The following is a 12,131-nucleotide window of genomic DNA, read 5'->3' on the forward strand; positions in this document are numbered from 1 at the left end:
AAAGAGCAGTTCTGAGAAAACCACTAGGCCTTTTACATTATATAAAACGAGAGGCTTTTTTATTCTGTATTCAATTTGGACATTTCTAGTCAAACCGAAATATACAATGTATTATGAGTTCTTAAAATATCCTAAAGAGCAAAAATTATGGGAGGAAATTTACTTAATGGTACCCTGGTAGCACAGACACCAATCTTAAACTAATTGACTACCAGGAGACAAGAAATGGTAACTTAATAAATGGGAAAGGTCAAATTCAATTATAACTGACTGGAAAGTATTTTGTGGCCATGGCATTGTGCTGTATCAGATACGGTTTTGCATAAGTGGGACAGTTACCCAAGCTTCCAGATCTGCTTACTCTGCAGTTCATGGGCTCCCTTGAAACAGTCATTGAGGGGCTGAAGAAACACCTGTTTTCCTTTTTTCCCCTCCAGTTTTATTGAGGTATGACTGACAAACACTGCATGTATTTAGGTTGTACAATGTGATTTTTTTAGGGCATAGAGTGTGATGATTTCATATATGTACACACTGTGAAATGATTACACCAGTCAAGTTAACACATTTAACACCTCACAATTACTATTTTCAATTTTTAAAATTAACTCTTTTTTCTATAGTGAGAACACTTAAGATCTACTCTCTAAGCCAATTTCAAGTACACAACACAACATTACTATATAATCACTACGCTGGTGAGGGTAGGGGAATGGGGGAGATGTTGGTCAAAGTGTACAAACTTTCAATAATAAGATGAATAAGTTCTGGGGATCTAATGTACACACCTTTCCTTTTAATTTTCTTTACAGATGCTTTTTAGCCTATAACAAAATATCCAAAGCTTTAATAACCTCAAACTGGCAAAAATAAGGACCGCTGACGTCACGGGAACGCAAGGTGAGCCCCAGGCTCAGAGGGCCTTGCGTTTGGCTTAATGACCTATTGCCACCATCTTGAAATTCTTCATAATTTTTGAACAAGTGACTCCTCATTTTCATTCTGCACTGGTCCCTGCAAATCAGGAAGCCAGTCCTGAGTAAGAATTATGTACAGGGACCTATGGTTGACGGAATCATTTTAGCCATTGTACTCATAAATGTTTTTTCTTCTGAAAAAAACCAAAATGATAATTCTTCAGGATATACTTTTCACTTCTCTCAATTTGTTTTTTCTTGTATTCGCAACAGCATTTCCACTCAGAATTGCCCCTTGAAACATTTCCTACCATCGGAACGTAGCACCAAAGGAGTTGGAGAACCCAGCACTCTGGCGTTTGTCACCATACTAGTCACCACACACGTGTAATTTCCCACATCCAGTGGTTCCACCTTGGCTATGTAGAGGTGGCCTGTCTCTTGAGAGACAAATCTCCGACTATCTTCTTCGACAAATGATGGATATTCATTGAAGATCCAAGCATATGATAGTTCTAATAAAATTTTTAGAGAAAAGAAATCCCATCATGAAGGAAAATTTTCCACAGTATATTAAAAATATCTGAAATCACCTTTACTGCAAAGCAATGCTGAGTGCTTTTATTGCAGGTCATGAAGAGAAACGGTTATGAGACATGATGCTGTGTTCATTCTAAACTATTATGGAGGTCACTGCTGATTAGCATTCTTCTGGGAGCGATATTATCACTGTCATCATTATCGCCACTCCAGATACCTCCTAACAAGTATCTTTGGCTTCAGTCTTGCTCCCTTTTATTTTGTATCTCCATACCACATGTCCCATGATCTTTTAAAATTACCAATCTCATCACGTCAACTCCTGACATAACACTTGCAGCAATTCCTCGGTAGTCTCTGGAATAATGCAAAATTGCTTAACATGAAAATGAGACCCTGCATGGTTAGGCCCCTGCTTATAGCTTTAGCAACTGAGAAGCCCAATACTCTTTCTTGCATCTGGGTTTTTATATATGCTGCTCTCGGAGGCTGCAGTGTCCTTTTTCTCTGTCCAAGGCTTCTTTCCTTTTCAACACCAAACCCCATTCTGTCATAACTTCCAAATGTTTTTCAAAGCTTGGTTCCAACATCATGAATCACCTTCTCAGAGAAGTCTTCCTCAACCCTCATCCTCTGAGTAAGTGCTTCTGTACAGAGCAACTCTATGCTTATACTACTTAAAGTACTTACCACTTTTTATGCAATGATCTATTTACTTATCTGTCCTCCCACCACTTGGTAAACAAATAATGTCAGATTTTATCCTGCCTGCTTTCTCCTCCTAAAATTAGCAAACTGAAACATCCAAGAACATTTAACAGTCCTCAATAAATATTTATTGAGTTAATTACGTTAAAATTATGCTACTATCTCCTACGTCAGGTCCACTATTAGAGTTTTCCTGAACTTTGGGATCAAGGAAAACTAACTTTCCCCAAAGGAACTGTTGTTTTCCTCCTCTGAGATAATGAGGACTAAATAACACTCTGCTGCTTTGTTCTAGATGCCTATATTTTTTAGAAGCAAGTTGTTATTTAAGTATAGTTATTGTGGTTGGTTTATTTGATTCCTTCTTTCTGTGGCCCTATTTTCTTTTACAATTCCACTAACCTTATGGCACTGGTTCATACTGTAAGGCTTTTCCAAGAGAATCTTTAGAAAATATATGTACTCAAAATCAATTTTAATGAATAACAAGTTCAAAAATGTATTTAAAGCATAATTCCAATGGTGAAGGGTCTTTCTGCTTGGTAGAGGGGGACAGTACGTCAGTACAAAAATACAGTGAGATAATGTGTCAGGACTGGGTGAGAGTTCCTGTGGGGTTCAAAGGAAGGAGCGGTGACATTCTCAGGACTGAAGAACAGGTCTTAAAGAACAGGTGAATATGAAGGGATAAAAGTGCTCCAGGTGGAGGGAAGAGCATGTGCAAGGGGTAAAGGGCAGTTAAGTACCTGATGGAAATGAAACATGACTGTGCCTCTCTTCCATTTTCAAAGCAAATTCTGATGATTTCCAAAGGTTAGCTGGTCAACGGCATACTGTGCAGATGTTCAGAAACAATGGTTTGTAATCTCGAACTGATCTTTATGTCATGCTATCATATCAGTAGAGAGTTTCATGAAATTCCCCTCAGTCATGTGATAGATCGTGAAATCTAAAGTTGTTTGTTGGATTGTATGAAAAGAAATGTATCTCTCAAACATCTCAAACATCCACTCCACAATTGGCTTCCTGCCTACCCTGATGGTGCTTTCTCTTGCACTAGTGCTGAACAAACCACAGAGTTGAAGAATGCTGGTAAGGTAGGCTTAATGTGTTCTGGGATGGTTAAAACTGACAGCTGTAAAAGCAAATAAACCTTTAGGCTCTTCCCTTGGCTCTAAGTATCCAGTCCCATCCCAACATTCCCCATGGCCCCATAACCTCCCCTTGCTTTAAAGGAAGCAAAGCAATCTTATTCTGCTTTCCAAAGTGTTCTATTTATGATGTGAATATGACTGTACCTCTCCCTTTAATCCAGGGGGAGTAAAACATCTACTGCTCCCTGACATAATAGACCTTAGCTGGGTATTAGAAAAAGTCAATCTTATTAAACTAGTTTATACTAAAGTGAGAATGGCTGATGGAAAGAAACTGATTCAGAAATCCTAAAATCTAATAAATTCATGAAAGAAAATATTATACAGCAAGAAGAATGTATGAACAACAGCTACATGCAACAACTTGGAATAAATACTACCTATGTAATTTTGACTGAAAATGTTCGATACCAAATAAAACAAGACTGCATTTGTAGTATTTCTTTTAATCCCAAATTAAAATGGATACTACTTAAATATTGTACTATTATTATATTGTTAAAGAAATATTGTGGCAGCTTTGCCTATATGACCTAGTAATGACTGTTAAGAGAAGTAAGGGAAGGATATCAAAATTAAAATCATTTTGGGCTTCCCTGGTGGCGCAGTGGTTGAGAGTCCGCCTGCCGATGCAGGGGACGCGGGTTCGTGCCCTGGTCCGGGAGGATCCCACATGCCGTGGAGCGGCTGGGCCCGTGAGCCATGGCCACTGAGCCTGCGCATCCAGAGCCTGTGTTCCACAACGCGAGAGGCCACAACAGTGAGAGGCCCGCGTACCGCAAAAAAAAAAAAAAAAAAAAAAAAAAATTAAAATCATTTTAAGGCTGCTCCCAAAATGAGCGTGAAGTAGCGCATATGTAAGAATCACAGAGTGGACTGTGGCGGACACGGAAGGGTCCCAAGTAGGTCTCGCTTGAGAAGAATCTACTGCATGGCACACAGTTAACTGATGGCCTCCAGCCACTCGTGCAAGCGTGCTGTGGCTGCACTTCCCCAGGTCACTACCTGCTAATGGGGCTCCATGGGGGTGTTAATGCTGGCATTCCTGCAGGATTCCTCATAAGGGCAACTACGGCTTGAGGACTCCCCAGCAGAAGGGCCACAATATTTTCAGAACTGTGCTGTGCCCTGGCATTCTTCCTGTGCAAGTTTTCCTCCCCTCTCTGTTCAAAGCTATCAGACCTGAATCTCGGTCTGAGTCTCCCTCTACCCATTTCTGCTTGCTCCCCCCCTTATCCTTCACAGGCACTTCCTCAGGTCTTTCTTTTTTTTAATGTCAGATTCTCTGATGCCATCTTGTAGTCTCCTTCTTAGGGGACCTGAACTGACATGGTGTTGCTGAAATTGAGTAACACACTCGCCTGGGTATTAAAAATTGCCCCTCCCCTTGGAGGAAATGTCTGTTTTCACTGACTACCTTTCGGATAACTGTCCCTCTCCCCAACCTGCATCAAGATAGTCCCCTCACCTCATCCCCCAAGCTCTTCAAATATACAAACCAATCCCTGGTTGATTCTTAGTACCTGCCCTCCAGACAAGCCCAGATAAGTCAGCATCCCAGAGTCAGTGTAAGCCTATCCTGAGACCACCACCCAATCCCCCCACCCCAACAGGCAAAGAAGGAAAACTTCCACCATTGACAGAAAGTTCATCTTTCTGGGCTAAGTTACTGAGCAGAAGCCTTAAAGCACTGGCTTACAATGGCCTATCTATTGGAATATGATGTAACTAGAATAATACAATGGTCTTCCTCCACTATTTCTTCCAAACACATCCTCAGAAAAGTAAGAGAAAAAAAAAAGATCTTTAACTAACAACACAAAAAACTACCTCTAAGGTTTTGAGCTGGAATAAGCAGAAGAAACAGGAAAATTAGGAAGAAAAACTACTCTGGGGATGGAAAAGGTTGTACTGAAAACAGATTTTGAGACTCAGGCAGGTAACCTAGAAGTAAATGCCCAATACGTGGGTAGAGACATAAATACAACTTTAAGAGAGAGCCTGGGCCTAATAAACATAGGCAGAACAGTGGCCCCCAGAAGAAGTCTACCTCCTAATCCCCAAAGTCTGAACATGTTACCTGGTGGGGCAGGAGGGACTCTGAAGATCTGATTAAACTAAGGATGTTGAGATGGGAAGATTATTCTGGATTATTTGGGTGGGCCCAATGTCACCATAAGGGTCCTTATAAGAGGGAAGTCATTGAAATGACATGTAATGTCAGAAGCAGAAGTTGTAGTCAGAGGAAGATATTTCAAGATGCTAAACTCTTGGTTTGAAAATGAAGGAAGGGGCCGTAAGTCCAGGAATGTAGTTGGCTTATAGAAGCTGGAAAAGGCAAGAAAACAGATTTTCCTCTTGAGCCTCCAGAAGGACGGCAGACCCGCCAACATCTTGATTTTCCGTCAGGTGAAACTGGTTTTGGACTTTGGACCTTCAGAACTATGAAAGAATAAATTTGTGTGTTTTAAGCTACTAAATTCATGGTAATGCATTACAGCAGCAATAGGGAAATAATATACATGGCAGAGGCAGTCTGCAGATGTGATCAAGTTGAGAATCTTGAAATGGATCTGGGAGGGCAAACATGTAATCACAAAGGTCCTTATGAGGAAAAAAGAGAGACGGGAGGGTCAGAAGTTTGACTAAGAAAACAGAGAACAGGGTGATGGGATTGCTGGCTGGGGGCCAAGATTGCCAAGGGATGCGGGCAGCCTCTAGAAGCTGCAAGAGTAAGGGAGCAAAGCCCTTGATTTTAGCCCACTGAGACTTGTGTTGGACTTGAAGGGGAGCAGAATATACCACCACAAAATATGTCTCTTTGGCAAAAAGATCATTTTAAGTTGATGATTTTTAAGAAGGAGCCGACAGAAAAAGCTCTGAAAGCTTGAGTAGAAATTACACTTTTTAAAGAGACGTTTACATTTTTAAGGGGAATCTCTGTTTGTAAGGATGCCTGTCTCCCGGTACCAGGAAGAAAAGGATGACTAAACTCTTCTCAATGGAGAAGACAAGAACTTAAATCTGCATAACCACCTTACCCTTGTTTACTGTAGTTTTCCTGACCACCTCCCATAACAGGACTCTTCCTCCCACACCCCAACATTTTCTTTTCTTTTATATTTAAGGTGGTGGCTTGCGCCATTTCAGTTATCCTGGGTAACGCCTATGTATATATGAAATACACACACACACACACACACACATTACATATATAAATATAAATATATAAATATATATATATATATATATATATATATATATATATCTATATCTAGATAGAGAGAGAGAGAGCTTGGAAGGGTAGAGGGAAAATTATTTTTCCTCCTCCACAGGTTTCTGACCTGCAGGACTATAAGATAATAAACCTGTGGCATTTTGAGCCTTGAAATTCGTGGTAATTTGCTGCAGTGGCAACAGGAAACTAATACAAACAACGATGCCAGCTAACAATGAAGTGTTCACTATGTATCAGGTACTAAGTGCTGTAGACACAATTTTCAAAGAAAAGCAAACAACCAAGGACAAAAAAGTGGAGAAAGCCTCCGCTCCTAATGCCTAGGGAAGAATTAGATTTTACATAATCCGTTTATAAAATCAGTACAATTAGGGAGGGGTAATTCCAAAAGTGGTATCAAACTACGATAACCTCAAAGCAAATGAATTAGTGACTGATCGTTCTGTACAAAGATTCAGACCCTTAAAGACGTATGGAAAGAGGGCTTCCCTGGTGGCGCAGTGGTTGAGAGTCCGCCTGCCGATGCAGGGGACACGGGTTTGTGCCCCGGTCTGGGAAGATCCCATCGTGCCGCGGAGCGGCTGGGCCCGTGAGCCATGGCTGCTGAGCCTGCGCGTCCGGAGCCTGTGCTCCGCAACGGCAGAGGCTACAACAGTGAGAGGCCTGCGTACCGCAAAAAAAAAAAAAAAAAAAAAAAGACTTATGGAAAGAAATAAAACCTGTAATGAAAGGTACACAGAATTCTGTAGCACTGACCTACGTTTCTTTATAGATTTTCTCATTGAGATGGAACGAAATATAAGTTTTATGTCTTAGAGTGAAGAGAGAGAAGATCTGCACTATTTCATGTATTGCTTGCATGTCTTTGTTGAAATATATATGGCATCACTCTGACTGAAAACATTAGAAAATCATGTGATTTACTGTGTTCTGAATAAGGTAAAAAAATATCTGCCGTAATACTCTCAGAGTTTATTCATCATAAAAATCTGCATTTGCAATAAATGTTAATTGTATACTGCAAAGTAACATATATATCAAATCAGCATTCTTTGGAGACTTTTCAACATCATTTTATGCATGATGATAAATAAAGAGCTATAATAAAAATGATGATTTTATATACTCAAACAAGCTAGGCCTTACAGAACCCTTCCCAGCCTCCCGTGTATAATGTGCATAAGCACATTGTCCCAAAACTTCTGGGCTGCTGGACGTTCTATTAACAATGCTACATGAATATTGGGAATGTGAAACATTTTTTACTAGAGGACAAAGAGGTTTTACCAATCAAAGCCATAAATTAACAAAATGGAGCACTGAAACTCTGCTTTCTAAAAAGTAATATTTGATGGAGGACATCACTCCTCCAATCACATTCCTTCCTGCGTCACTTAAGTGTAAGGCCAGTCAGATTTAACATGAAACATGTCACCTTAGTGTTTACCTGGAGATACATTAACACACATACTACTGACATTTAAGGGTTTACTTCTAGTTCCATTATAAAATTCTATTGTGAGGGGTATCTAATCCTTTGTATAGGCATTTTCTAGAAGAAATTCTGTCAAATAAAATTGCAGTTGGGCAAATTTGTGCAAGTAACTTTGGCAGTTTTCTGTGGTGCCAAGAGGGAAGTCTGACCTGCTTTTTAAATATTTAAACATATTTAAGTATGTTTAAATAAAACATATTTAAAAGGGTCTGAGAGCTTGCTTGATGTCATCAAGATTTTTATCTTGATTTTAACTGATTCATACAAGTTGGGAAGGAAATTTTGCTACAGAGCTTACACATGACACCACACTGATGGAAGGTCTAGGATACACTCAAAAATCTAAAATGTAGAAAACTGAAGACAATTTAAGTTTCAAAGAAGAACAGATAGATCAATGGTTAGGAATGAAAAGTCTGTACCTCGAAGCAGAAGGGGTCTATCACCACTTCTGTCATTTCAGTGTCTTGTCTTTCAAAAGCTTTTTTGTAAGTTGTTGCTTTGGTGACAATATTATTTATATAGGTTTCCTTGCTTAGCCCATAAAGGTCTGCCTAATCCATTCTGATTCAGAGTACTAACAAGCCTGGCTTGTTAAGGTTCTAAGATTAGGAGAACAATGATCAGGGAGGGAAAACACTAAAGGTGACATCTCTTTCCTCCTTTCATACTTGGGGGACCATGGGTCAGCAAGGAATGACTAGGAGGTCAAGCCCAGACGGCTGCCTGCTTTGTAAACTACATCTTTTGGAACAAACTCACGCACATTCAATTGCTATTGTCTAGGGCTGCTTTCAGGCTTTAAGAGTAGAGTGAGTAGCTTCCACAAAGACTATATGGCCCATGAAGCTTAAAAGATTTATCTGATCTTTTAAGAAAAAGTTTGTTGACTCCTGTTCTAGGTTAATATTATCTCCAGACCAAATTATGAGTTTGGCAATCTTTTAAGATCCCTTGTCTTATTTATTTTTCCTCCTCTTTTCCTCATAGGGCTGTCATGTTGTCCTACCTTTGTGAAAAAATATTTCACAAAGGTCATGCGAGACCGTTAGCCTCTTGTACTCCACATTTCTTTGTTCCTCTCTCTTGCTTTAGTCGCTACCATCAGGGACTACATACCAACCATTCCACTGTGTAATAGAAGCTTCCAAGAAATAATGCAGCCCTGTGACCACCACTTTTAGTTCTACTATTTTCTTTTAGGAATGGGGAGTATTTTCAGTGGGTACCCACATCTTCCATCACATTCTGACTGGAGTAGGCACTGACATCCTTGTCTCATTTTTAGGCTTCTGCCAGGGAAGCTCCTCTCCTAACAAGGGCCTTCATCTCTCTCCTGGTACCTTGGCTGCTAAAACTGATACGGTGCCAAAGTGAAGCTCTTTCTTCCATATTTGTTGAGGCAAAAATGTGTGGTGCCCTCTAGAGGCTATTTGTATTTTTGCTTGTATATACACATTCTTCCTTTCATGAAGAACATTTATTTATTTATTTTTCCAGTGACCCTCCTCTCTCTCTTTCTTAGTTCAAGTTATTTTGGTGGGATTGTCTCCTTGCTGCAAGGAAATTTCAAGATGAGGAAATACAAGTGGGAGCTTGACACTCAATACCTGATGCCTAGCAATGATTTGGGGTTAATGCGGAGACGGACTAGCAAAAACATCGGCAAGCCACTTAATGACATCTTCCTTCTCAAGGGTGCTAAAGAAGCAAGGCATTGCTACAGAAAGTGGTTCAGACATTCATTAGAGAAGATGAGATCTAACAAGGACAGGATGGAGTTACCGTGATGCTTTATAAAGACAGGACAAGACCTTCATGCCACAGACCCAAACTGCAGTTACTTATTCCCCAGCTCGTATGAGGACTTGCTGCTATCGTGCTGACACTCAGCTCAGGAGGAGCGCCCCAAAATGGCAGATTCAGAACTTAAGGTAGAAGAGACTTTGGGAATATAATGCATTTCTTCTGGGCTTCCTCATTTTTATTATTAAAATGTACCTTTCCAGAGGCGTTCAGAGACCCTGAAAATGTTAGAAAGCGATTTTAAGATCAGCTCTAAACCCAAAAGTTGCCAACACTAGAAGCTTCGCTGCCACCACCTGTTTGTGCAGCTAAAAGAAAATGCTTTGTAATAAACACATTTTTGCACACTGCTACGCTTGATACAATGTGCACTTGGGTACACACATCTCAAATATATGCCAAATCCTTCTGGCCAGGTTTGCACTTGCTTCATCACTTATACTGAATAATAGACGTTTTTTTTTATGACTTCAGTGACAGTAAATAACATTTTCTTTTTAAGTGCAGTCCAGGAGAAGTGAAAGAGTCCTACTGCTCATGCGAGTGCTAATTGGAGCCAATTATAATTTGATTGACCTGCCTTGCTTATTAAAATGATATGCAAAATTTACACTGCCCTTGCAAAATGGAAATTTTCTTCACTATAAGCTAACTGTGAGAAGCCCACCCTTTAATGAATCCAAAGGTGGTGCTTCTGGGTTATAACTCGCACATCAACTCTCAGAAGCTAATTCCAGAGAGGGATTTCACTGGGTTGCAAATAATACAAAAGAAGTCTACGGAGGGGGAAAATGTGCAATAGAATAAATGAAATAATTAAGGGCTAGCGAATAAAGAAGCAGCATCACAATAACTCTGTCCATTCCTCATGAGGTCTCATTTTCTTTTATGAAAATTAAAATGATTTCCTTAAGGAATGTCATGGGGACTTGCTATTTCCCTTCTTGCCATGTGGGTGATTTTTTAAAGCAGAATAAATGTTCATTTTCACTGGTAAATAGAAATGAAGTTATTAGCAGAAGACAAAGTCATTCTGCCAAGTCACAGGGGTCTTCCAAGTGGGGACAACAAATGAGTCCTCAGGAAGCTGGAGAAATTAACGTTTCTCCTTCCCTCCCTGTCCAGCCTCCAGAGACACACACAAACGCACACTCAAACCCACACTCTGTCATACACACACACACAAAGTGGTACTACTACTTACCTATTAGTAACATATCAAACTGTTCATCAAAATAGGGTTAAATACCATCTAAAAATATATTTTAAAATGGATCTTCCCGATCTAGCTCTTTTGAATAACACACTTTAGAAAGTGGTGGTTCCATTATAAATTATACTACTAAAACAGTCCTAAGTCACCTGATTAAAAAAACAAATCAAACCAAAATCAAATGAGTCCACATCACATAAATATTTGATTATGGAAGGATGTGCAATTATGCCTGAATAACTGAAATAAACATGGTGACAAAAAACAAGGCCCAGAGAAATCCATCACCAGAAGTAATTCCCTTCCTTCAAATCTGCAGGGCTCTATCCGTGCCAGTTTCTTTAGGCGCTAAAGGATATGCTCTGGAGATCTCACAGCCACCTCGGGTTCAAGTCAAATACAGACAGTAGTTTGCAGGCTTTCAGAAAAGTGATAGATGACAGAGTCAGACAAATACCTTTTAGGCCACTTCACGTTTCCCTGCCTGCTATGCTAAATAACACGTGTATAAAGGCATACATCGCTTTATTGAGTTTCACTTTATTTTGCTTCGCAGATATCCTATTTTTTCCACATTGCAAGCTTGTGGCAACCCTGTGTTACCTGTGTCTGTTGGGGCCATTCTTCTAATGGCATTTCCTCACTTCCTGTCTCTGGGTCACATTTTGGTAATTCTTGCAATATTTCAAACTTTTCATTATGATTGTATTTATGATGGGGAACTGTGATCACTGATCTTTTATGTTACTACTCTAAGCGTTTAGGGCATCCACGTAAGACAGCAAGCTACTGGGGCCCAGGGCAGGCCACCCCAAAATATGCCTCGATGGCATACTGATTATTTTGAATTAAATTAAATGGCCAACGCAAGAGGTACACTCTGAGCCTCTTTTCTATCTCCCTGAAAGCAGGAAATACATTTCTCAGGTGAAAGGTACATTCCCCGTATCTGGAGGTAGAAGGACCCCCTTATCACCAGAGACAGGAATCCTGGGCCAAGAGGCCTGTATAAACAAGCCTTGTTCCTTTGTTATTTTACTACCCCAAGCCCACCCTTTAA

General features: G+C 40.0%; 1 protein-coding gene across 8 annotated transcripts in view; it reads right to left on the reverse strand.

Moving 5' to 3' along the window:
- Positions 1-12,131, reverse strand: part of CNTN3 (contactin 3) — a 321,933-nt gene that overhangs the window by 99,007 nt on the left and 210,795 nt on the right. For 7 of the 8 annotated variants that reach the window (XR_004528605.2, XM_033865296.2, XM_019947642.3 and 4 more), the window contains exon 6: positions 1,229-1,432. The exons of the other annotated variant lie outside the window; for it this stretch is intronic. Coding sequence is in view for 6 of the 7 variants with exons in the window: in XM_033865296.2 (XP_033721187.1) it covers positions 1,229-1,432 (204 nt within the window). In the remaining variant the exon portion in view is untranslated. The remainder of the gene's footprint in view (positions 1-1,228; positions 1,433-12,131) is intronic. 8 annotated transcript variants of the gene reach the window in all.

The sequence above is a fragment of the Tursiops truncatus genome, chromosome 10 (assembly GCF_011762595.2).
Source record: "Tursiops truncatus isolate mTurTru1 chromosome 10, mTurTru1.mat.Y, whole genome shotgun sequence".
In the NCBI taxonomy this organism is placed as follows: Eukaryota; Metazoa; Chordata; class Mammalia; order Artiodactyla; family Delphinidae; genus Tursiops; species Tursiops truncatus.